Source organism: Pelodiscus sinensis, chromosome 7 (assembly GCF_049634645.1).
Source record: "Pelodiscus sinensis isolate JC-2024 chromosome 7, ASM4963464v1, whole genome shotgun sequence".
Taxonomy (NCBI): domain Eukaryota; kingdom Metazoa; phylum Chordata; order Testudines; family Trionychidae; genus Pelodiscus; species Pelodiscus sinensis.
The window spans coordinates 10,835,076-10,860,154 of record NC_134717.1 but is presented as its reverse complement, the minus strand read 5'-3'; the positions used below and the strand labels follow the sequence as shown (position 1 = coordinate 10,860,154).

At 40.5% G+C, this 25,079-nt stretch overlaps 1 protein-coding gene across 9 annotated transcripts in view; it reads right to left on the bottom strand.

The window, feature by feature from the left end:
• Positions 1-25,079, bottom strand: part of KALRN (kalirin RhoGEF kinase) — a 790,448-nt gene that overhangs the window by 253,143 nt on the left and 512,226 nt on the right. For 8 of the 9 annotated variants that reach the window (XM_075933149.1, XM_075933142.1, XM_075933143.1 and 5 more), the window contains 4 exons: positions 9,459-9,578; positions 5,629-5,847; positions 1,830-1,979; positions 507-621 (listed from right to left, as the gene is read on the bottom strand). In XM_075933149.1, coding sequence (XP_075789264.1) covers positions 507-621; positions 1,830-1,979; positions 5,629-5,847; positions 9,459-9,578 — 604 coding nt within the window. The remainder of the gene's footprint in view (positions 1-506; positions 622-1,829; positions 1,980-5,628; positions 5,848-9,458; positions 9,579-25,079) is intronic. The other variant, XM_075933138.1, reaches the window with a different exon arrangement.

Genomic DNA, 25,079 nt, shown 5'->3' with positions numbered 1-25,079 from the left:
TGAGTTGAGTTGCATTTCAATGACAAGAATATTTTGATTTTGATTTTTTGCTTGTCTTGGCAGGAGAGATGTGTATTGAGATCTTATACCTGATGTGTGTCTATTCCTATTTTGACATATATAAATGCCAAAATGTATTTATGATCATCCTGTCTGACCTCTGTATCACAAGGTCCATGGAACTGCACCTTGTGATTCTCTGCCTTTCCCATCCAAATGAGAGGAGCCATAGAGCCGGTGTTTGAAGGCTCTTTCTGAGGTCCATTTAACATTGATCAGAATTAGTGTTTTGTATGAGAAACTCAGTCTAATGAAGAAAGGAACTCCTTCATAAAGGCCCCATAATGTTGTCGTTAAAGTTAATGATAATGGATGTTGTTTCAGTTATAGTAGGTAGTAAATTTCTGGGCTCCTTTATGATATGTCTGTAGAAGCCTTAGGCTGATGAGACGTCTAGGTTGGTAAAAGAAAAACCTGTAATGTTGTCATTGCCTCAATGCACCAACCTTTCACTTGCTGCTCAGGCCCCCTGGTATGGCTTGCTACTCCAGGCATGCTGACATTGTTCCTGTGAATGTACTTGAGGAAAACTTCAGCGTTCCTTCGTGCTAATGTGCAGGCCTATGGAAACCCGCCCCCAGAGAAGAGTTACCATTGCAAAAGTCCATCTGCCCTCCCTCCCAAAAAAAAAAAACAACCAAAAAGAAATTTATTGAATGGTGAATATTTTCTATTCACCTCCAGGAAAAGGGTCTCATGCACAAAAGAATTCTGGAGAGCAACAGACACGAAACGTGGACAATCAGACATACCACACATCATCCACTAAACTAACAGTTCTTAGAGGAGTAGCCATATTAGTCTGTATCTGAAAAAACAACGAGGTGTCACAGGATTCCTCATCATTAAAACTAACAATCTCATGGATGGTGCATTGCACACTATTAAAATATCCGACTATATAGAAACAGGGGCTGATGATTTTCTGAAGCAAATTAATGATATTAATAAAGTAATTGTGCAGAGATCTGGTACATTACATATATTTTCAATCTAGCAGAAATTGTCTGGTGAATTTATGAATGTGATTAGATGACAGAGTTGCCTGTGATAGCAAGGACTGAACTTGATGACACAGGAGACCTGTTCCGGTGCTATGTGCCAATTAATGCCTCATGAAATTTGCTCACTGCACAATGCAATGAATGATCTATAGCTTTCACTTTTAATATTGGCCTATGTGAGTAATTTTACATACACAGAATCATTTATAATGGGTGCTGCTGGTTAGTTGACATTCAAGTCGGCCAGCTCAGCAACTCACATGGCATAACACCTGGATGTCAGACAGAAAGCCCAGAATTCACTGCGGTGCTGCCTGTGGAGGTGAAATATTCTTCATTCACCTCCAATTAATTAGTTACATGGAATTCTAAAAATTGTAAATTTGAAATAAGCAAAATGAAATGCCTGTGCTATCCTGTATTTTACATTTTCCTAATAAATTATTGTGAGAACAAATAATACTTTCCACTTGTGGCAATTAACATGCTCCAACTGTAATTCAAATATTTCCTAATTCATTCTTATAATTCCTCTATGAGATAAGTATTTCTAGACTCTTTATACAGGTGGGAAACTTGCTCAGAAGTTACACATGAAGTCAGGAGAGCTGGCATTAGAACTTGGAGCCTCCCACCCTGCCAGCACAAAAACACTGCTCTAAACTACTCTGCCTCCTCGAAAGTAAATTAGTATAATAATACATAATAACCCTGTTCTTCCAAGCCTGAAGGGGTTTCTGAGCAATTAGAAAAGTAAGGTCAGACCTTGAGAAAAGCCTCCTTTTGTTCCAGATGTTTGCTTATAAGGGGGATGACGTGGTCTATCTCAGCTGCTGGTCCAAGCTTATCCCGACCTCCGCACCAATCTTCGTCCCTTCTGTACTCCTGTTCCAGACTCTCCAGCACACTGCACACCTGAAGAATGGCCCCAAAACTCAGTTACCCAGAGCCACAATCAGCAACATAAAGATCCATTAAAAACTGGTTAGCTCACTATGGCTATGTCTACACAGCAGTGTTATTTTGGAATAACTAACATTATTCCAAAACAACATAGTCCACATCTACACTGCAAGCAGTTATTTTGAAATAACGTCGAGCTGGAGGACTGGAGGAGTTCTTACTCCGACTCTTGTAACCCTCATTTTATGAGGAGTAAGGGAAGTCAGAAGAAGAGTGCTCTTTCTCGAACTTCCTGCTGTGTAGGCAGCGCCAAAAGCTGAAATAAGCTATTTTGACTTAAGCTACACAACTGACGTAGCTCAAATTGCATATCTTATTTCAGCTTTAGCCCTGCTGTGTAGATGTGCCCTATTAGACCAGTCAAAAATGTTTCTCAGATAAGTATTTGGGATCTCAATCCACAGTTGCAGTACCATTAAGGAATGTTGGATATGTGAGTGCAAAGGGCCTCATCATGGATGGCCCTGTCACCCATTCTGCACAATAGGGATCCTTCGAGTTTGGGACTGTGGTCTGTACCTCATCCTGGTTAAAGGGGAAAACCCCCACTTTCCATCCAAGGAAGGTGAGAAACCTCCAACAGATGAAAGGCCCTGAGATTTAACCTAGGGGGGAGGGCTCCACCCACCCACAAAAGATCATTCAGGAAAGGATTCCTATTCAGGAAAGGTACTTTGACATGTGCTCTATCCCACCGACGTAAACAAGATTTAGCACATGCTTGAAATTAAACATGTTAAATCCTTTCCTGAAACAGAACCTAAAGCTGGAATTAATTGTTAGGTCTTGTCTGTGCCCAGGGTCTGTAACTGCTGTATAGAAAAGGTTATAGTTTAAACTGGTGTAATCCCCTGGGGTTGATGTGATTATACTGATATAAAGGTGCTTAGACAGCTCTGGTAAATTTACAGGAGGGAGCTATCTCAACTCCTATAGTTAACTGGTATGAAAATGGTGTGCAGAACAGCCCTTAATAGCAATGGAACGTTGACTACTATGAAAATACTGCATGCTGATAGTAAGTGATTGGGATTGTAAGTGTCCTACTGCCCAGGTGCTAAGTCTCATTGACTTCTAAAATATGTCCTTCAAACATTCTCCCACATTTTCAATGGAGTTGGATTTGACTATATTCAAACTTTCTTACACACTTCCCACAAATATTCATATGAGCAAGGCTAATGTTCGGAACAAATTTGTTTTTGTGGATGTTGACACAAGAACATTTATTTGCACAAGAAGTGTGATAAGTGCTGTACATAAATATTTGGCTTACTTGTTTTTTATTTTGAAGTTCTTGAGGACATCAAAATAGTACTAGCAATTAATCAAACAAAATGAAAAGCATTGTGTACATGTCTTTCCAAAATAGGACTGCCTCCTATGTTCATGTATCAATACTCTTAGTTACCATGATGAGGAAAATTTAGTATTAATCGGTTGTAAACACAGTTAGGACTGGCATCATGTGGCAGAAATAACAGCTGCTGTGGAACAGTTATGGAAAAGTTCAAACATTTCTCACAAAACCCTAATTTCTCTTGCACTGCTGCACCCTGCACTCCCTTTCTGAGAGTATCAAAGCCCCAGTTACTAATTCAGGCTATCCTCCTGTGTATAAAAATTACTATAATCTAATCAGGGGACAGAAAAACCATGTGACTTAGGCAGCCAATCAAACAGCCTATTGATGAACAATTACTTACAGAAAACAGTTTGTGAGGTGAATTATCTTTACACCAAATGTTCACGGAATAGCAGCAACTAATGAACAAATTGCTGGACATGGCAATTTGCACATCAGCAACCTGCAAGTGGAAAAAGGTCTAGATTTGACAAATTAACTACATATATTTTGTCCAGCACTCCTCACTGCATAAGGCAGCAATGCATTCTTCAGTGGGGGCTTTTCTCTCTCAGATTCCTTTAGCAGCCTTTACTTTTCAACCCTATCTGCATTCAGGTTTGTAACTGTGTTCAAAACTCTTGCCAGCTAGACACATATGTAACGAGGTTTGCATTTACATTGAACAGGGCTACAGATGCATTAAACCATACTGGGGACCATCCAAAAGGTAGTTTGTAAGGTGGAAGGTTAGAAAAATCTCCAGCTACAATGGATACAATGTGATACTGTCAAACCAACTACAACCATTGCAGGGATTCTACTGTGGCAGGTCCTAACAGGGCCTGTCTGGCACTCTCAACTGCACGAACTACCTGCAGGTGAATAATATGGCAGGCTTCGATATAAATCACTATTTCCTTCTACATATCCAAACCAAAGACTTGCAATGTTCACGCCAGCACAAACTTCAAGTTAAACCATGCAATTCCATCTGAGCTTCCACATGAGAATCCTGAGGGTAAATAGACATAATTCCCATTGACTTCAGCTGGAGTTGCACTTGTTTATGCAAAGGATGAATTAATCCAACCATACCAGAAGTCAGTTTAAATGTAGTTTGCAATACATAGGCATCTGAGACAAGGCAAGGTAAAGCTGATATTTGATTTTTAGCCCAGATAACACTGCCTTGCCCTGTACTATTGGTTTAGGAGGTACTATGGGTTTAGGAGTAGTCACTGAATAATATATTTTATTTTTTTAAATTGAGATGCCTAATTAGTGGGGACATTTCTGGCTGCGGCTGGTCAAAAATGGTAAATATCAAGTGGGAGAATTTCAAAGGAAACAAACACCACCACCTTTTAGAATGTTTAAAATGAAACAAAAAAAATCTAAATTCTAAACAAAAATGTTGTAATTTCAGGCTCTTTCTCCCTTCCTTGACCCTTCTCTTTCCCTTTCCTCCCCTCCCTGCCAGGAGAAGGGGACAGAAAAAACCCAAACTCAATATTTTTCATATCATTTTAGCAAAAAAAAAAAAAAAAAAAAAAAAAAAAAAAGATTTTTTGGGAGGAGGGAAGACAAGTTTTCATATAGCCCCAAGTGCCACTTGTCAAAAAACCAGTTTTGATCAGTTCTATTTCAAGTTTTGGGCCCAATATTTCAGGCTTTCCATCTGTACGTTGGGACTTCTCAAGATAAGGTACAAGAACCTTAAAGCTGAAGCTCTGTGGTATGCCCCATAAATCTACCTTGGCCTGCAATCATGAAAGGGGATTTGGACCAAACTGCAGATTAGAAAGTAAACAAGTGAACAGTAGTCCTGGGGGGAGAGGGAGTCTACCGTAAAACAGTCCTACAGTATTACTATGAGTCCAAATGCAACCACTGCAGAATTCCCTCAGGACTAGAATAGGAGGCTGTGAGCACAGGTTGGTACAATCAATATATTTCCTGTTTAGGTTGGGAACCTAAACTACACTGCCGTTTTTTTGTGGAACAGGATATGAAAATGGTGTATCCATTATTCCTCAAAAATTGAGGTTTACAGGCTCTTGCGAAAAAGGGTTTTTCCTCAACAAATGGCCCCATCTACACGGGGCTTTTTATCGGCAAAACCTCTTCCTCAAAAAGAATCGGAAGAAGATATGCAAATGAGCATATTCTCTTCCGCAACCCCCCCCCCCCCGCAAAAACGCAGTGTAGACATAGCCTTTAGAGTATATGCGAGGATAACATTGTTCAGCTCACCTGCTCAGAAGTTTTATAGAAAGCAACTGATGCATTAACCAGCTTGAGCCTGTCCTCCATCTTCAACATCAGCTGTTGCCAGTGCAATGCCACCTTTTCAGCACACTCCCTAATTGCGTCCGCATCATAGTGCCCAGCCTGTAGCAACACTTCAGCCTTCTGCTGTACCTGAAGAGCACTCTGGTGTGTCTTCTGTAAGGAAGTGGCATGAAAGAGGGACTGTGTATGAGGGGAGGAAAAAGAGGTTTGTACAGATGTGCCAGGCATATGGTAAAGAGGTGAAGTGAGGTGTGAGCATGGAGATGTGAGAGAGTGAAACATTTTCAGATAATTTTCTACAATTAACAGTTATTTTTGTAAAGCATTTTCATGCCCCTTATTAACACAAGCACACAGCACGTTATAAGAGCTGAAGAGCAGCAAGCACTGGTGGACATGGGTAAACTCTATGGATTAGCCACTATGGCAATAACTGAACAATCCTGATGAAATTACACCCTTTTTGGTACCCAAAATTCAGCTAATGGCAACCAGGAGCCATACTTTGCCTTCACACACTGCTTAATGCTCCCAACTCTGGATGAAAACAATCAGCAAATCTGTAACAGTGAGCAAACTAAGGGTATAATCATGAAACATTTCAACATAATTTTACTCACATGAGTATTTAGATTAACGTTAAGTGGAACTATTCTTGTGAGTAAAGATATTCACTTGACCAGGTGTCTGTGAAATTGGGCCCAAATATTTCAACCCATCAGTTGCTGAAAATATGAAGATGACTTAAAGGGACCATTATCTCTTTTAATCTCTGTAAATGTCCATGAAAAGTTAAATAATTTATTATTAAAAATAGTTTTATTTGATAATTAGGCCTTCTTTTGAGAGTTTTAAATTTCATTTATCACGGTTTATTTTAGCAATATTTGAGTTTTATGTAGATGTCCAACAATTAGGGTTTTGAGTGGCTCTTTGTATATACAGGCAGTCCCCGGGTTACGTACAAGATAGGGACTGTAGGTTTGTTCTTAAGTTGAATTTGTATGTAAGTCGGAACTGGTACATATTGTAGGGGAAACTCCAGAGCTCAATTTTATTCTCCCACACCTCACTTCCCTCAGTCCTGCAGACCAGGGAGACGCGGAGCAGCTTTTCTCGCTGCGGAGGACGCGAGCGGCAGGACCGCGGCGCGTCTCGGCAGTCTGCTGGGGGGGGGGGGGGGCGGCTCAGCTAGTGTGGGGTTGCCTCACCCCGTTTGTAAGTAGGGATCCGATGTAAGTCGGATCCATGTAACCCGGGGACTGCCTGTACTGTAATAAGTAATGCATGTTATATACATGACTCATTAAGATAGCATACACTGTAATGAATAATCCCTTTGTACTGTTTCCTAGTGTACTTTCATTTAATACATTTCAAACAGCACTGTGAGAAAGAGCACTAGGAAATCTTTAGGGCACACCAGACCAATTAATGGACAATGTATTAGTGCGCTTTAGAGATCACATTTCTATAATCAGCATTACTGCTCCATGTGGACAAGCCCATAGATACAAGAACCCATTTCCAGTTTTTATTGGATAAACACAGTTCAATTTTTATTGCTGTTTATCAGTTAAACCCTAAAATCAGAAGTCCTAGTCATAATTCATAATAGACTTTGAACCATCTGGATGAAAAAAATATATTAACCTTTGAAGATCTCAATGATCTTGACTCCCCATGCCTTGTACCATGTAATATGCCATTAATAATATTTAATGTAAGAAATGTTACTGTAGGGGAGTTGCAGTCACACCACCCCCACAATGTGTCAAGAGACAAGAGTACCTCCTGGAGTCCTTAGTTGTGCTAACTGGAAAATAATTTACTACAGTAATGTAAGGCTTTTAAGGGTGTAACACAACTGTTCAGCTATGAAGGCCAGCAGGGTGCAGGAGGGACAGAACAATGAATCCACACACGCCTCATCTTTTTTCATAGTTATTACTCCCAGTGGGAGCACTGGAGTAGCAGACTGCACACCGCTGAATGTAAAGGCAGCCATTATGAAAGCTCCCAAATTGAAGAAGACCCCTGAGTCCTTCCCCTCTCCTCTTGTGTGGCTGCATGGAGGGGGGCAATGTTTAGCCCAATATTTTGGATTTAATTTTAATCTTCTGTAAGGAAACCCAAAAGTCTCCTAAAGACACATCTAGTCTGTTTAGGTTTTAACTGTTAATGCCAAATTTATACATTAATGACCTAATCCCTGAACTAGGAAAAGAGCTTGAAAATGTCTGGTAATACACTGCTGAATAATACAATGTACAGAAAGCTATTAGCAAAAAGGATTAATAGTTGTCAGAAACATTTAGGAAGATGTTCAAGAACACTGATTTACTGCTTTTAGGATGCTAATGCTTATTTTAAACAGAGTTTAAAGCATTGTAAATGAAAATGAATTCAACATATAGAAAGCCTTTAGAGACCTGTCTCTGCCCTGTGGGCTTTGCACATCTCTCTCACATGTTGAGCTTTAAACACTATTAATATTTAATCTCCTGTTTTCTCCCTTTGCAAACTTTCTTGCCCTACAATGTTGTAATCCTTTTCTCCCTGTGTGGCTTGCATTTACCACTGACTACAAGTCTCTCCTAAGTGGTAGCAAGCTGTGCTACACAGATAGTCTGTATTCTTCCCCACAGTGCTGTCTGCCCAATGCTGCTTAGATCCAGTCAGCACATTTCAGTGCCAACCAGCTGATACAGAATTGTTACCTTCCTTCTACCCTAGATACTAAACTCTGTCCTCAATCCTAGTAGAACTGGATCAAAATTGATTATTTTCAGAGTTTATAAGACCTAAACTAACTGACGACATTGATAACATACATTTCCTTAAAAATTAAAGCAACAGTTTCTACTAAGCAGAATTCTCCCAAATCTCCCTCTATGGAGATGTTATTTTAATGGCAATTGCAAGTTTGAAGCTAGCTAGTTTTGTTTTGAACACATTTTGATTATAGGAGGAGACCTAAGAAAAACATCATGTTCCTTCACTCATTACAGTAATAATCTAGGGAACTAGACACTTCTTAATTGGCATGAATGGGAGAGGCAATACAACCCCTAGTATGTCACCAATATAATATCTTATACAGTGACAGATGGCAATCACATTACTTATTGCAGTACTGGAAGATGTTGAGATATTATCGTGTTGAATGCAATATAAAAACATATACATCTCAATATGAGAGCAGTATAACTATATGCTATCCCATGGACAAGGCTTATGGCAAAACCACAATTTAGATAACAGTTAGTACAAACTCTACTTCTCTAGTCTGAAGAAACAATATTTTAGGAGAGCTTTTCTTTTCTGAAAGTCCCTTCTTCATTCCAAAGTAGCAGAATTAAATCAGATAGAGATTTCATCTGAGAGGGTGCTTTAATATTCAGTGATGAATAAATTCATAATGGTGGATCCTGGAAATAATCTACATATCTTGTTCTCAGAAAGGAATTGACTTTGTGAACTTGCCCCATTTCAAGTTCACTTCCATGAATTTTAATTTTGTCAGATGTTACCAAAGGAATTACCAGGATGTACGTGTCTGGAGTTATCCTGAATGCCACTGTTTGCAACTGACAGCAGAAGGACTAGCGATCAATGATAAATCATTTATGTCACTATTAACCCTCTGCTACATGAGGTTAGTGATAAATTAACTGTTCAAAGAATATTTTCCCTCTTTTTTTTTTTTCAAGAAAACAATGGTTTGATCTATGTCAGCCACATATATACTGTTTATCTGGGAAAGAGAAGCAAAATGTCCCCACTGTTACCTCTATGGCCAGCTGGAATTGCTCATGCTCTCGCTGGAGTTGCTCAGCTTCTGAAAGAGAGCTTGCGTTGACTAGACTGGCATTGAGCATTGACTCCCCATTCCGAATCCAGCCGAGCACCTGTATAAAAAGGATATGCGGAAAGGTTATCTCGGCATGATTGCCCATGCAGTCACATAATCTCCTAATAATTCAGCCCACCTGAAGATCTGTACTCTGCATAACACAGTGTAAGTGTGAGTCAAATGACAGAAGAGAAATCCTTGGATAAGGACTGACTTTTTTACATAAATAACATTAATTGTCAAAAAGACAGCAGGTCACACTATAGAAGTTATTGCTTGAAAAGAATATAAGACAGTGCACGAGTATTTAGATGGCAAAGAAGTGTTCAATATCATCCAAAGCTTTGATTACAAAAGTGAATATTGCTCTGTGTAAATGCCACAGGGCAGGCATGCAAAGGGTAACAATTCAGAGTTCAAATTAGATGAGATTTTCTGCTGCTTTTTTCTGTCTACATTTATGTTTGAAAAGTTACATTTTCACCTTAAAAACTGCTTTCTTGTACTTACATCTTTTAGCAAATAAAACAGTTCTTAGCAAAATGTCATAGAAACCTGGGGCATGGTTGTGATCTCACTTTTAAATCAAATCTGGGTCAGACCCATTGAGTTTAGGAGCTCACTGTAGCTAGCAATGTGAGCTCTCCGCCTCTGAATGGTATTTTTCATCCAACAAGCCTTTGGAACAGGATTAGGAGGATTAGGTGGAAGGGATGCTTTGTCAGGTCTCATGCAGACTCATGGTTTGGAAGCTTCATAGGAATTGTCTACATATTTGCTGAAACAAAAAAAGGGCCCATTTCTATATTGGAATTTGAATAGTTTTAATCAAAACAACCCTATCCCCTCAATGTGAACATCCAGGAATTTGAGGGGAGATCTGATCTAGAACAGTCCAAGCTCTAGAACTCAGGCTCACCTCTACTGTTAACGAGAGCCATCTCTGACCACATTCTTGATAGCAGTATGCCAACAATTCTTTGACCAACGTGGACAAATTCTTCTATAAATAAGGGCTCATTGGTTTTATAAATAAACCAAGGGGTTTGGTTTGAACTAACATCCCAGCGCACACTTGCACTTTCGAAACAACTGTTGATCGGAGTAACACACCAGCGAGATCATGCTAATGAAGCATGGGATATTTAAAACCCCGCTTCACTGACTATTTCAAATGCCTACATTTGCATCCTTAGCTCGAACTAGGATGCAAGTGTAGACATACCCTATGGGTTTGTAACAATTTATCCCTGTTTACACTGGACATGTAAAGGATGTTTCTTGATTACATTGTTTCAACAGGAGTCCATCCTGTAGCCACAATAACACTTGTGATGGAGAACTCTTTTGAAAAGAGTTCATAGTATTGTCTTACAAAAATTCTCAGATTTTCCTTTCTTGTCCTGTTCACTTTATCTTTCTTGTATGGACTAGCATGGACCAGGTGGGCCACAATGAGGTATTCCTTCCAATTTGCACTTAACAATTGCTCCAGTTCTGCTTCATTTCAACATGCATAGTTTCCTCTTACATGTTTGTATCGAGAGCAATTTCCACCTTCATTCTCTATTCTTACTGTGTGATTCTCATTCTGTACTTGTAAAGTTTAGTGCCCCCCTCCAAAACTGTCATCCATGCTCCATAAGTAGTTTTGCTCTCTAGTTAAGAATAATGCTGGCATACTTGATATTTTCTTGGATATCAATGTTCTCAAAAATGTAAATGAGCAATCCTCCCTCCCCCCGATCATTATGGAGCCCAATCCTGCCACATTTACTGAGTTTGAATAGTATTCTATTCTGCAACTAGTCTCACGAGTTTCAATAAGGGTTTGATTCAATGCCCACTGACATCAGGAAGCATCTTTCCATTGGCTTCAATGGCTTTGGATCAGGCTCTTGAACTGCTTTTGGAGTAAGGCACAATGTCAGGGTGGCAGAATTGGGCTGTATATATTTTTTTAAACAGTGGGAACACATTCTTCTATTTTAAATTCTCTATCCAAAAACAATCACTCAAATAGCACCAGTAAATTCTTGGATAAATTTGCCGACTGCTTTTAGTCCTATTTTCTGTCAATGCAGTAATTAAATTATTTCAAGAAATACAGCTTAAAAAAATTGTAACATTCAGTTTACAAATGCACAGGAAATCCTTACTGCCCCATCACCTTCACAACTGTAGTTCATAATCTATATTGCTTTGAAAGTCAATAACTTTGGTTTACCATTCTAGATAGCAATTTATCTTTTATCCCCCCCTTTCCCTCCAAGTGATTCATTAGGGTGCCTTAAAGAAACCATTTTTTCTCCCTACATCATATATCACCCTCCTCACAGCCATTTGCCTCCCTCTGGGATCAGGAAATTAGTTGGAAAAAAGGGAACCAGTCTCCACATGTAGCTGACCCTAATTTGTAGAAAATAGCATTCTGCTCAAGTCAGCAGAAGGATGGTTTTCTGCTATCAGCTCTCTCTCTTTCATCAGCAGGTGCTACTGTTGCTGTGGGAAACACAATGAAGTTACTGAGAAAAAGGAATAGGATTATCACACAACATTCTTTTTGTCTATGATTTTGTATAATCCCCTCGACCTGTAAACCCATATATTACAAACTACAGTGCACCAAGAATTGAAATTCTATCTCTTTTAGGAAGGAATTAACCCAAGTATCACCATAGCTGAACAAGATATGAAGTGACAGCCAGCAAACACTTTCACATTTTATTGAACTCCAAGCTGACCTGGGCCTGTGTGAATTAAAAGTGAGAGAGAGAGAGAGAGAGAGAGAAAGGGAGCATTTATTTTAGAAAAGCAGTAGCTAAGCATAATCATTCTTTTTTAAAAGAGATCAAAATGTCACAGGAGAGTTTAGGAAGCAGCCTTCATTTTTAAAACCTATAAACTGAATTTTTCAAAAACATTGATTTAAATGCTGGATTATTTTTGGAATTTGTCTTTCTAAATTGCCTATGCCTTAAAAGTCAGCATGGCTTTAAACTATGGACAGTGGACTAGGTAACATAACAGGACTGATTTCCTAACATCAGTAGTAATGAGCTGTCCTCTGTGTACTTGATCTCTCAATGCAACAGCCACCTAGACCCAATGAAATCAATATATATCTTAAAGCAGAGTTCTGGTCTTCCATCTCGTCAGTCATGTTTATGTTTACACAGTGACTGTGAAAAACACCTGCTTTACAAAAATGACAAATGCCTGATCTAGCTCAATATAAACTGGAAATGTGTCACAGCTGACATTCTGCCCATCTTCATTCATTGTCTGAAAGCATGTGTGCAACTAAAAATGCTTAGTGGGGCTGAGGCTGGCATTTTAGCCTCAATTTTTCATTTCCTGGAATCTGTTCGCTTCATTCAGAGCTCTTTTATGTGATACTGTCAACTGAATTTTTGGTTAAATTTTCTTCTCATGAAACTGAGGTACTGCCAGTATTGATGAAAGCCAGGGATGGATCCCACATGATTTAGGGCAGGCTGCTCCGCTCATTTGTTCTGTGAAACTGTGTCTGTTTTTATTGGTCAGGTAAGACAAAAGGCATCATTTCTGCTCCCTAATTAGAAAAAATGCAAAAGTTCTTTACATGCAGATCAGTAAAACTTGTGAAAAACCAATTGCATAAGTGAAATTGATTTATCAAAAATTGCAAATGACTATTCAGAGATCTTTTGCAGTTTCACTGGTATCTAGTAGTAACACACTAGTGCTACTCTCCCATCTACTCTGCACTTTACTTTCCACAGATATCTGGATAAGGAAGATTTGGGAAGTAGCAGTAGGACACAGAAAGGTCAGCAGGATACTGCACATTCTAATCGACCTTAGATCTGTTAATGCTATGACATTCCTTAATTTCAGGTTAACAAAACATGTAGATGGTATCATGAGCTTTTGTGGGCACAGCCCACTTTCATCTATATGTTTTGTTAGTCCATAAAGTGCTACCAGACCATTTGTTGTTTTTTCCTGTTACAGTCTAATATGGATGTAGCTCCTTAATTTTAGGGTGCCTCTAGACTACATTCCTCTTTCAAAAGAGAAATGTAAATGAAGGAAATTGAAAATGCAAATGAAGTGCAGATTTACAAATCTTGCGCTTCATTTGCATAATCATGTCTGATCGCTTTTCGAAAAAGGTTATTTTTTTTAAAAAAAGCCATCTAGACGAGGTTCTTTCGAAAAAAAACCTTTTTCGGAAGAACCCCGAAAACCTAATTTTTTCAGGAATAAGGGTTCTTTTGAAAAAGGGTTTTTTTCCCCCAAAGAACCATGTCTAGACTGCTTTTTTTTAAATAATTGGACACGATTATGCAAATGAAGTGTGAGATTTGTAAATCTGCGCTTCATTTGCATTTTCGATTTCTTTCATTTACATTCCTCGTTTGAAAGAGGAATGTAGTCTAGACACTCCCTCAGTGGAAACTAAACCTTCACATACCTCTGAAAATGTAATATCTAGTTTTAGAGATAGAAAGCTAGACCTTGATCCTGCAAATGTTAATACAAGCTTTAATTTTAAGTATAAGCATATATGTAAAGGTTTGCAGAATCAAGGCACTGGTGCTTTAATTCAGTTCCTTGCTGGTCCTCTAGGCTTCCTTTCTGTTGATAGTACATTAACATACCTTTTTGCTGTTTTGCTATTTTAAAAAGAATAACAGTCACCACTCTCACAGTCTTCAGTGTCTCCATTTAGCACAACTAATCAATATCACCTAAATTAATTGTTTACATCTATGCCAGCTACTTTGAAATCAATATATTTTTCTGCTTCTCACAACTCCTTACAACTACAGTAGTCTCTTATGTTTTCACCTTAACCAAACAACTAAAATAAACAATTCAGTACTAATGATTACAAGAAATTATTCTAACATAGTCAAAATCAGACTCAGGGCTTGCTAGAAGCTTACCAGCAAAGTAAAATCTTCCATCTTGTACCTAATGCCTTCATTTTTCAGTTCAGCAACAATTTATGAGTTTTTAAGTAATGTAAAGAATAGCCTCATCATCATCACTACTAATTGTGGCGATGAATAATTTTTGACGTTAAACATTAAACATTAAAGCTAAAAAGGGAACCCCGACCAGGATTGTTCTATCTGCTTCCCAAAATCCATAAACCTGGACACCCCGGATGTCCCATCATCTCAGGTTTCGGCACACTCACTACTGGATTATCTAGCTATGTAGACACTCTTCTCAAAACCTACGCAACCAACACTCCCAGCTATATCTGAGATACTATTGACTTCCTGAGAAAACTACAAAACATCGATAACCTCCCCGATAACACCATCCTTGCTGCCATGGATATAGAAGCTCTATACTCCAACATCCCACATGAAGACGGATTACAAGCAAGTAGAAACACTATCTCAGAGGACACCACTGCCAATCTGGCAGCAGACCTATGTAACTTTGTTCTCACCTACAATTATTTCCAATTTAAGGACAACTTATACCTCCAGATCAGCGGCACAGCCATGGGTACCCGCATGGCCTTACAGTATGCTAACATCTTTATGGCTGACTTAGAACAACGTTTCTTCAGATCTCGTCCCCTTTTACCCCTTCTCTACTTATGCTACATCGATGACATCTTTATGATCTAGACCCGTGGCCAAGAAACACTGGAGTCATTCCACAGAGATTTTAACAACCTACACCCCACCATCAATCTCAGCTTGGACCATTCTACATGAGAGATTCATTTCCTGGATACCACAGTACAAATCACCAATGGTAAATTAGACACCACTCTCTACAGAAAACCCACTGACTCATACAGTTACCTACATGCCTCCAGCTCCCATCCAGAACACACAATACGATCCATCGTCCATAGCCAAGCCTTTCGATACAACTGCATCTGCTCTAATCCCACTGACAGAGACCAGAAACTTCAGGATCTCTACCAAGTATTTATAAGATTACCCACCCAGAGAAATAAAAAAACAAATTGAAAGAGCCAGACGAATACCCAGAAACCATCTACTTCAAGAGAGACTCAAGAAAACCAACAATAGAACACCACTTGTCATAGAATCATAGAATCATAGAATAATAGGACTGGAAGGGACCTCGAGAGGTCATCGAGTCCAGCCCCCCGCCCTCAAGGCAGGACCAAGCTCCACCTACACCATCCCTGACAGATGTCTATCTAACCTGTTCTTAAATATCTCCAGAGAGGGAGATTCCACCACCTCCCTTGGCAATTTATTCCAATATTTGACCACCCTGACAGTTAGGAATTTTTTCCTAATGTCCAATCTAAACCTCCCCTGCTGCACTTTAAGCCCATTACTCCTTGTCCTGTCCTCAGAAACCAAGAGGAACAAATTTTCGCCTTCCTCCTTGTGACACCCTTTTAGATATTTGAAAACCGCTATCATGTCCCCCCTTAATCTTCTTTTTTCCAAACTAAACAAGCCCAGTTCATGAAGCCTGGCTTCATAGGTCATGTTCTCTAGACCTTTAATCATTCTTGTCGCTCTTCTCTGTACCCTTTCCAATTTCTCCACATCTTTCTTGAAATGTGGCGCCCAGAACTGGACACAGTACTCCAGCTGAGGCCTAGCTAGTGCAGAGTAGAGCGGCAGAATGACTTCACGAGTTTTGCTTACAACACACCTGTTGTCATCACCTATAGCCCCCAACTTAAACCCGTCCAACACATTATCAATAAACTACAACCTATACTGGAACAGGATATTACACTCCGAGAGGCTATGGGAGACAGACCCATAGACTCCTATAGACAACCACCTAACCTCAAGATGATTCTTACCAACAACCACAGGACATACCACACTAATACCAACCCTGGAACTTTCCCTTGCAACAAACCCTGTTGCCAGCTTTGTCCACGTATTTACTCTGCTGACACCATTATTGGACCTAACCAATTCAGTTATAAGATCAAGAACACACATTCCTGCTCATCCAGAAATATAATTTATACCATCATGTGCCAACAGTGTCCATCTGCTATGTACATTGGACAAACGTCTCAGACACTTTGCCAAAGAATCAATGTACACAAAACAGACATCAGACAGTATCACAAAGAAAAAACAGTTCATTGCCATTTCAACCAGAAAGGGCATTGTCTCAATGACGTGATTACCTGCATCTTGCTTCAAAGACATTTTAACACCAGACTTGAAAGAGAAACCTCTGAACTGTCATTCATGCTTAAATTTGACACTTTACGCCTGGGTCTCAACAAAGATGCTAATTACCTTACCCATTACAAAGATAACTTCCCCAATTATCACCTCTAATATTATTAGCTCATAGACATTAACCTCTCCCCCTCATCCCTCCTCTGTTCTGAAAGTTGATTTGTCCTTTTTCTATGTGTTCACTTTTTTTTATTGTATCCCTTTGGTATATATGGTCATGCCAATTTTCTTCCACAATTTGATCTGAGGAAATGGTTCTGGCCCACGAAAGCTCATCACCTAATAAACCATCTTGTTAGTCTTTAAAAGTGCTGCATAGTCCTGTTTTTTGTTTCAGCTAGTGACTCAGGGTTCAAAGTGAATAGAGAGTTGGAAGCGACGAGGAGTCCTGTGGCACCTTATAGACTAACTGAAGTGTAGGAGCATAAGCTTTCGTGGGCAAAGACCCACTTCGTCAGATGCATGTAGTGGAAATTTCCAGAGGCAGGAATAAATATGCAGGCCAGGATCAGGCTGGAGATGACCAGGTGGATCCAATCAAGGAGGATGAGGCCCACTTCTAGCAGCTGATCTGGAGGTGTGAATTCCAAGAGAATAGAAGCTGCTTTTGTAGTTAGCAAGCCATTCACAGTCTTTGTTTAATCCAGAGTTGATTGTGTCAAACTTAAAGATGAACTGTAGCTCAGCAGTTTCTCTTTGAAGTCTGGTCCTGAAGTTTTTTTGCTGCAGGATGGCTACTTTTAGATCTGCAATTGTGTGTCCAGGAAGATTGAAGTGTTCCCCTACAGGTTTTTGTATGTTGCCATTCCTAATATCAGATTTGTGTCCATTGATTCTTTTACGTAGGGACTGTCCTGTTTGGCCGATGTATATAGCAGTGGGGCATTGTTGGCACATGATGGCATATATTACGTTGATGGATGTGCAGGAGAATGTACCAGTGACAGTATGGCTGATCTGGTTAGGTCCTGTGATGGTGTTACTGGTGTATATATGTGGGCAGAGTTGGCACCGAGGTTTGTTGCAAGGATTGGTTCCTGAGTTCGAGTTATTATGGTGCGGTGTGTAGTTGCTGGTGAGAATATGCTTCAGGTTGGCGGGTTGTCTGTGGGCAAGGACCGGCCTACCTCCCAAGGCCTGTGAGAGCGAGGGATCATTGTCCAGGATGGGCTGAAGATCACTAATGATGCGTTGGAGAGGTTTTAGCTGGGGACTATAGGTGATGGCCAGTGGTGTTCTGTTGGTTTCTTTCTTGGGCTTGTCCTGTAGCAGGAGGCTTCTGGGTACACGTCTGGCTCTGTCAATCTGTCTCCTCACTTCCTCGTGTGGGTATCGCAGTTTACAGAATGCTTGTTGAAGGTCTTGTAGGTGTAGGTCTCTGTCTGAGGGGTTGGAGCATATGCGGTTGTACCTCAGTGCTTGGCTGTAAACAATGGATCGTGTGGTGTGTCCGGGATGGAAACTGGAGGCATGCAGGTAAGTATAGCGGTCGGTAGGTTTTCTGTATAGGGTGGTATTGATATGACCGTCACTTATTTGTATCGTGGTGTCCAGGAAATGGACCTCCCGTGTAGATTGGTCCATGCTGAGGTTGATGGTGGGGTGGAAGCTGTTGAAATCATGGTGAAATTCTTCCAGAGTCTCCTTCCCATGGGTCCAGATGATGAAGATGTCATCGATGTAGCGTAGGTAGAGAAGGGGTGTAAGTGGACGAGAGCTGAGGAAGCGTTGTTCCAGGTCAGCCATAAAAATGTTGGCGTATTGTGGGGCCATGCGGGTGCCCATAGCAGTGCCACTGGTCTGGAGGTATATGTTGTCACCAAATCTGAAATAGTTGTGTGTGAGGATAAATTCACAGAGTTCAGCCACCAGTTGTGCTGTGGCATCATCAGGAATACTGTTCCTGACAGCTTGTACTCCATCTGCATGTGGGATGTTTGTGTAGAGAGCCTCTACATCCATGGTGGCTAGGATGGTGTTTTCTGGAAGATCACCTATGCATTGTAGTTTTCTCAGGAAATCCGTAGTGTCACGAAGGTAACTGGGAGTGCTGGTGGCGTAGGGTCTGAGCAGAGAGTCCACATAGCCAGACAGTCCTTCAGTAAGAGTGCCAATGCCCGAGATGATGGGGCGTCCGGGATTTCCAGGTTTGTGGATCTTGGGTAATAGATAGAACAACCCTGGTCGGGGCTCTAAAGGTGTGTCGATTTGTTCCTGTGTTTGTTTGGGGAGTGTCCTGAGCAGATGGTGCAGTTTCTTAGTATATTCCTTAGTGGGATCTGAGGAAAGTGGCCTGTAGAATTTGGTATTGTAGAGTTGTCTGGCAGCCTCCTTTAGGTAGTCAGGCCTGTTCATGATGACAACAGCACCTCCTTTGTCAGCCTCTTTGATTATAATGTCAGAGTTGTTCCGGAGGCTGTGGATGGCATTGCGTTCTGCACGACTGAGGTTACCAGGCAAGCGATGCTGTTTTTCCACAATTTCTGCCTGTGCACGTCGGCGGAAGCATTCTATGTAGAGGTCCAGACTGCCATTTCGGCCCTCAGGAGGAGTCCATGTGGAGTTCTTCTTCTTGTGCTGTTGGTGGGAAGGTATCTGTGTGTCAGTGCACTGTTCAGTGTCGTGTTGGAAGTATTCCTTGAGATGGAGACGGCGAAAGTAGGCTTCTAGATCACCGCAGAACTGTATCATGTTAGTGGGGGTGGCGGGGCAAAAAGAGAGTCCCCGAGATAGAACAGATTCTTCTGCCGAGCTGAGTGTGTAGTTGGAGAGGTTGACGATATTGCTGGGTGAGTTAGGGGTACCATTGTTGTGGCCCCATGTGGCAGGTAGGATTTTAGACAGCTTACAGTCCTTTTTCCTCTGTAGAGAAGTGAAGTGTGTAATGTAGATCTCCTGTCTTGTTTTAGTAAAGTGGCACTGCTATGGGCACCCGCATGGCCCCACAATACGCCAACATTTTTATGGCTGACCTGGAACAACGCTTCCTCAGCTCTCGTCTACTTACACCCCTTCTCTACCTACGCTACATCGATGACATCTTCATCATCTGGACCCATGGGAAGGAGACTCTGGAAGAATTTCACCATGATTTCAACAGCTTCCACCCCACCATCAACCTCAGCATGGACCAATCTACACGGGAGGTCCATTTCCTGGACACCACGATACAAATAAGTGACGGTCATATCAATACCACCCTATACAGAAAACCTACCGACCGCTATACTTACCTGCATGCCTCCAGTTTCCATCCCGGACACACCACACGATCCATTGTTTACAGCCAAGCACTGAGGTACAACCGCATATGCTCCAACCCCTCAGACAGAGACCTACACCTACAAGACCTTCAACAAGCATTCTGTAAACTGCGATACCCACACGAGGAAGTGAGGAGACAGATTGACAGAGCCAGACGTGTACCCAGAAGCCTCCTGCTACAGGACAAGCCCAAGAAAGAAACCAACAGAACACCACTGGCCATCACCTATAGTCCCCAGCTAAAACCTCTCCAACGCATCATTAGTGATCTTCAGCCCATCCTGGACAATGATCCCTCGCTCTCACAGGCCTTGGGAGGTAGGCCGGTCCTTGCCCACAGACAACCCGCCAACCTGAAGCATATTCTCACCAGCAACTACACACCGCACCATAATAACTCGAACTCAGGAACCAATCCTTGCAACAAACCTCGGTGCCAACTCTGCCCACATATATACACCAGCAACACCATCACAGGACCTAACCAGATCAGCCATACTGTCACTGGTACATTCTCCTGCACATCCACCAACGTAATATATGCCATCATGTGCCAACAATGCCCCACTGCTATATACATCGGCCAAACAGGACAGTCCCTACGTAAAAGAATCAATGGACACAAATCTGATATTAGGAATGGCAACATACAAAAACCTGTAGGGGAACACTTCAATCTTCCTGGACACACAATTGCAGATCTAAAAGTAGCCATCCTGCAGCAAAAAAACTTCAGGACCAGACTTCAAAGAGAAACTGCTGAGCTACAGTTCATCTTTAAGTTTGACACAATCAACTCTGGATTAAACAAAGACTGTGAATGGCTTGCTAACTACAAAAGCAGCTTCTATTCTCTTGGAATTCACACCTCCAGATCAGCTGCTAGAAGTGGGCCTCATCCTCCTTGATTGGATCCACCTGGTCATCTCCAGCCTGATCCTGGCCTGCATATTTATTCCTGCCTCTGGAAATTTCCACTACATGCATCTGACGAAGTGGGTCTTTGCCCACGAAAGCTTATGCTCCTACACTTCAGTTAGTCTATAAGGTGCCACAGGACTCCTCGTCGCTTTTGCAGATTCAGACTAACACGGCTACCCCTCTGATAAGAGAGTTGGAAGGACATTTTTAGCCCTATGTATAGTGCTGCATGATCAGTTACCTACCATTTGCTGGGGAAAAGGGCAGGGCTTAGCCTTTCTCTGAAATGAGAACTGGGGCATGTTTGGAGGTAAAGATTTACATATTTTTTATCTGGTTTACAAGACCTGCTCACAAATGGACTCAATAGTACTTTTTAATTACATTTTTGTATTGATGTTTCTAATATAACCCCAAGACAATTCTCTGATCACTCTCCTATAGACTTGCTATTATCTGAGAATGTGCAGACAGGCTAACACTAAATGATAGTCTTTAAACAGACATTTCCTACAAATTACAGATTTTATCAATTTTGTTGAAGTGGAAATTAAATAATTATGAAGTTAAATAATCCCCCAAAGCTCTACAAAGAGGCCCAATCATTTTGCTTATGACAGAAAAGCAGTAACAGTGGAACCTACTTAAAGCAAAGCCTGCAGAATGGCCCATAATTTGTTTGCTAGAGTCGAAATTACAATGCACTGAAACAATTATAGATTTCTGTTCCAATTTGCTATAAGCAGAGTTTCATTGTATCTTTGTCCCCCGATAATCGAACAAAAAAGGCCAAATTCTCCTCAGACTTCAAACTTGAAACGCCACTGATTTCAATGAGTACAGAAATTAATGTATAAGAATCTTTATTTTGCTGGTGATTTCCTTGCAGGTGATCGGAGGAATTTCTTCTAGTATAGCAGGAAAGCATCGGGTAGTCATCTAACGAGGACACCTCCTCATAGTTACAGACTCACTCAAGACTCTTTTCAGGCTTCCGGAGGCCTTTTTCTTTTATCAAACTGAAAGTCAAGAATGGTTGTTTCATGTAGTCCTTTGGGCTATATTCAGTTGTGATCAAATCTGAAGTGGACACCAAAGTTGGTGGGTTACAAAGCACAGAAGACGGAAGAACTAAACTGCAAAATGAGATGAAGAGACATGAACAGTGGGACAGTGAGGGGAGATCAGGTACTTTGGGTACTGAGAAAACTAAAATATTATAGCTAGGGAAAGGAAATTAAAGCACAAATATAAAACGGAAACATGAATGGAAAGCCAAACAGCTGACAGCATTGCATTAAAGGGAATTTCTTTTAATCTCATTTCCTTAATATTGTCCTGCTATTATTTCTGCATAACCTTTCCAAGTTCTACAGTTACCACAGAGAAGAAGGGGTGAGCGGTGAGGACATGTCCTTGAGAGGCTCTCTTCCTCAATATGAAAGATTTTATGAACCACTGATCTATCCTATTTCTACTCTCTCAGGTCACAGAACAACACACTTTGACATTTTCCACTTAAATGGCCCCAAACATCTATCCTGTTGGCATTCAGACCTGTGAAACATATGATTTAAAGCAGAAACCTTTCCTAAATGAGACTTAAATAGATACAGACAAGAAAAAGACTTTTGATTTACATGAGCCATTATGTTAAAATGCAAACATATGTACACGTTCCAGAACTCTGCCTAGTTTTCTGTGTCAGCAAAATTTTACCAGAGCTATAATAGGTGTCTGTGGCAACCAAATCTCAATTGACTCTCAAGAGCAAGTGCAATTTGATAATAAAGTAGAGACCATTCATTCTAAAACATGAAGGAAATCTGGACCAAACCAGAGATGAACAACAAGCCAAAATCAATATATTTTCTAATTTCACTAAGTGGTTGTGAATATGACTCATCCTCCTGGGAAACCAAATACAGCCACTTTAGGATAGGGAACAGATATATTTTAATTTGACTCTTTTCAGGAGAAACCAGCTACAGTAATTCATACGTTAATTGGGAATAGATTTTTTTATATTCAGTTGAACAAATAAAATGATTCTTAGCCATCGGCTTACTGAAAGGTCACAGGATAATGAAGGCTTTGATGGTCAAATACTGTTAAGGAAACACTAATTCAAGATAGCTGTTTGTGTGCCTTTTTTTAGGAGTTAGATAGTTTAGTTCCATAACTTAAATTTTCAGATGTTTAGTTTGTAGAATATTCCCAGGCACAAGCCTGTGAATTAAATTAACCCATCTATGCTTCTAAGATCCACAGCTTTAGTTATCCAGAGAGCAGTTATCACTTGTATTTTTCTAAATACAATTATGTCATAAAGGGCCCAATCCAACCTCCTTTCAAGATTCACATTTACTTTATTAGGACTTAGATCAGGCTCAATAACAACAATTTGAATTTATAGAATTCCTGTTCCATCCGGTACACTATGTTCTAAACTAGTGCTGCAGTGCACTATTAAATTGCCACCATGTTTCATTTCAGAACTGGCTACGTTGCAGTGAGTAAAGTGCTTGTTGTAAATATAGTGTGTGAAATATATTGTGTGTCTAGAGAAAGTCAGACACTTTATAAACAAAGATAATAATAATAATAATACATAGCCTTCCATTCAGAAAGATTCTAAAGCACTTTATAAATTCCACACTCTTCAGACCTGCCACTGAAATGCTGGATGACCGTATTCTCAAGATTAAAAACTAGGATACATTTGCGTGGACAATTTTTAAAGTTGCAAACTACTCAGGCAAAAGTGCATTTTGCAACTGCTAGTTTCTGGCTCAGCAGCCCCAAGAACATATTTCTCAGCCTAGAGAATTTTTGCCAGAAATCACACAATCATAGGCCTAGAAGGGACCTTAAGGGGGTCATCTAGTCCAGTCCTCTGTTCTTATGGCAGGACTAAGTATTATCTAGACTCAACTTTGGAAGCCCCAGGAGTTACAATGATACTCACAGCACATGCCGAGGGCCGCAACTTAAGTGTGGTTGAATGTATATGCAAATATATTTGCAAATATATGCAAATAGCTTCTCACAAAATGCACCCGCACACCTGGCACCTGCTCCCTGGGGGCTAGAAACACTGACACCCAGTACCAGTCTGTTCCAGCCAGCCTGTCCGCTTGAATCTTTCAAATGCTTGCCCCGCCTGGGAGACACCTTGCTGTTGTGGAGGCCATGTCCAAAGGATCCCACCCACAGGCCTCGTGTTGAGTAGCCCTGATCTAGACTATTCCTGACAGGTGTTTGTCTAAACTGCTCCTAAAAATCTCAAATGATGGAGATTCCACAACATCCCTAGGCAAGTTATGCCAGAGTTTAATCGCTGAGAGGACGTTTTATCTAATACCCAATTAAAACTGTTTTTGCTGCAATGTAAGCTCATAGCTTGTTGTCCTTTCCTCAGATGTTAAGAACATTTTTTTGCTCTCCTTCATTTTTTACAACCTGTTATGGTATCTCCTCTCAGTCTTCTCTTTTCCAGATTAAACATACCCAAGTCTTTCAATCTTCCCTCATAAGTCATGTTTTTCAGACCTTTAATAATTTTTGTTATTTCCTCTGGACTTGTTTAATTCACCCACATCTTTCCTGAAAGTGGCACCCAGAACTGGACACAATACTCAAGTTGATGCCTAGTCAGCGCGGAGTAAAGTGGAACAATTGCTTCTTGTGTCTTCCTTTTAACACTCCAGCCAAAACATCCCAGAACGATATTCAATTTTTTCTAACAGTGTTATACTGTTGACTCACATTTAGCTTGTGATACGCTATGACTTCCAGATCCCTCTGTACAATACTCCTTCCTTGGCAGTCCTTTCCCATTTTGTGTGCATGAAACCGATTGTTCCTTTCTATGCGGCGTACTTTGCATTTGTCTTTATTTAACTTCATTCTGTTTATCTCAGACCATTTCTCTAGTTTGTACAGATCATTTTGAATTTTAACCCTATCCTCCAAAGCACTTGCAACCCCTTCCAGCTTGGTATTATGCACAAACTTTATAAGAGTACTCTCTATGCCATTGTCTAAATCATTGATGAAGATATTGAACAAAACCAAAACAGAACTGATCCCTCTCTGACCCCACTTGTTCAGCTTTTCCAGCATGACTGAGATCCATCGATCACTCTCTGGGAATGGTTTTC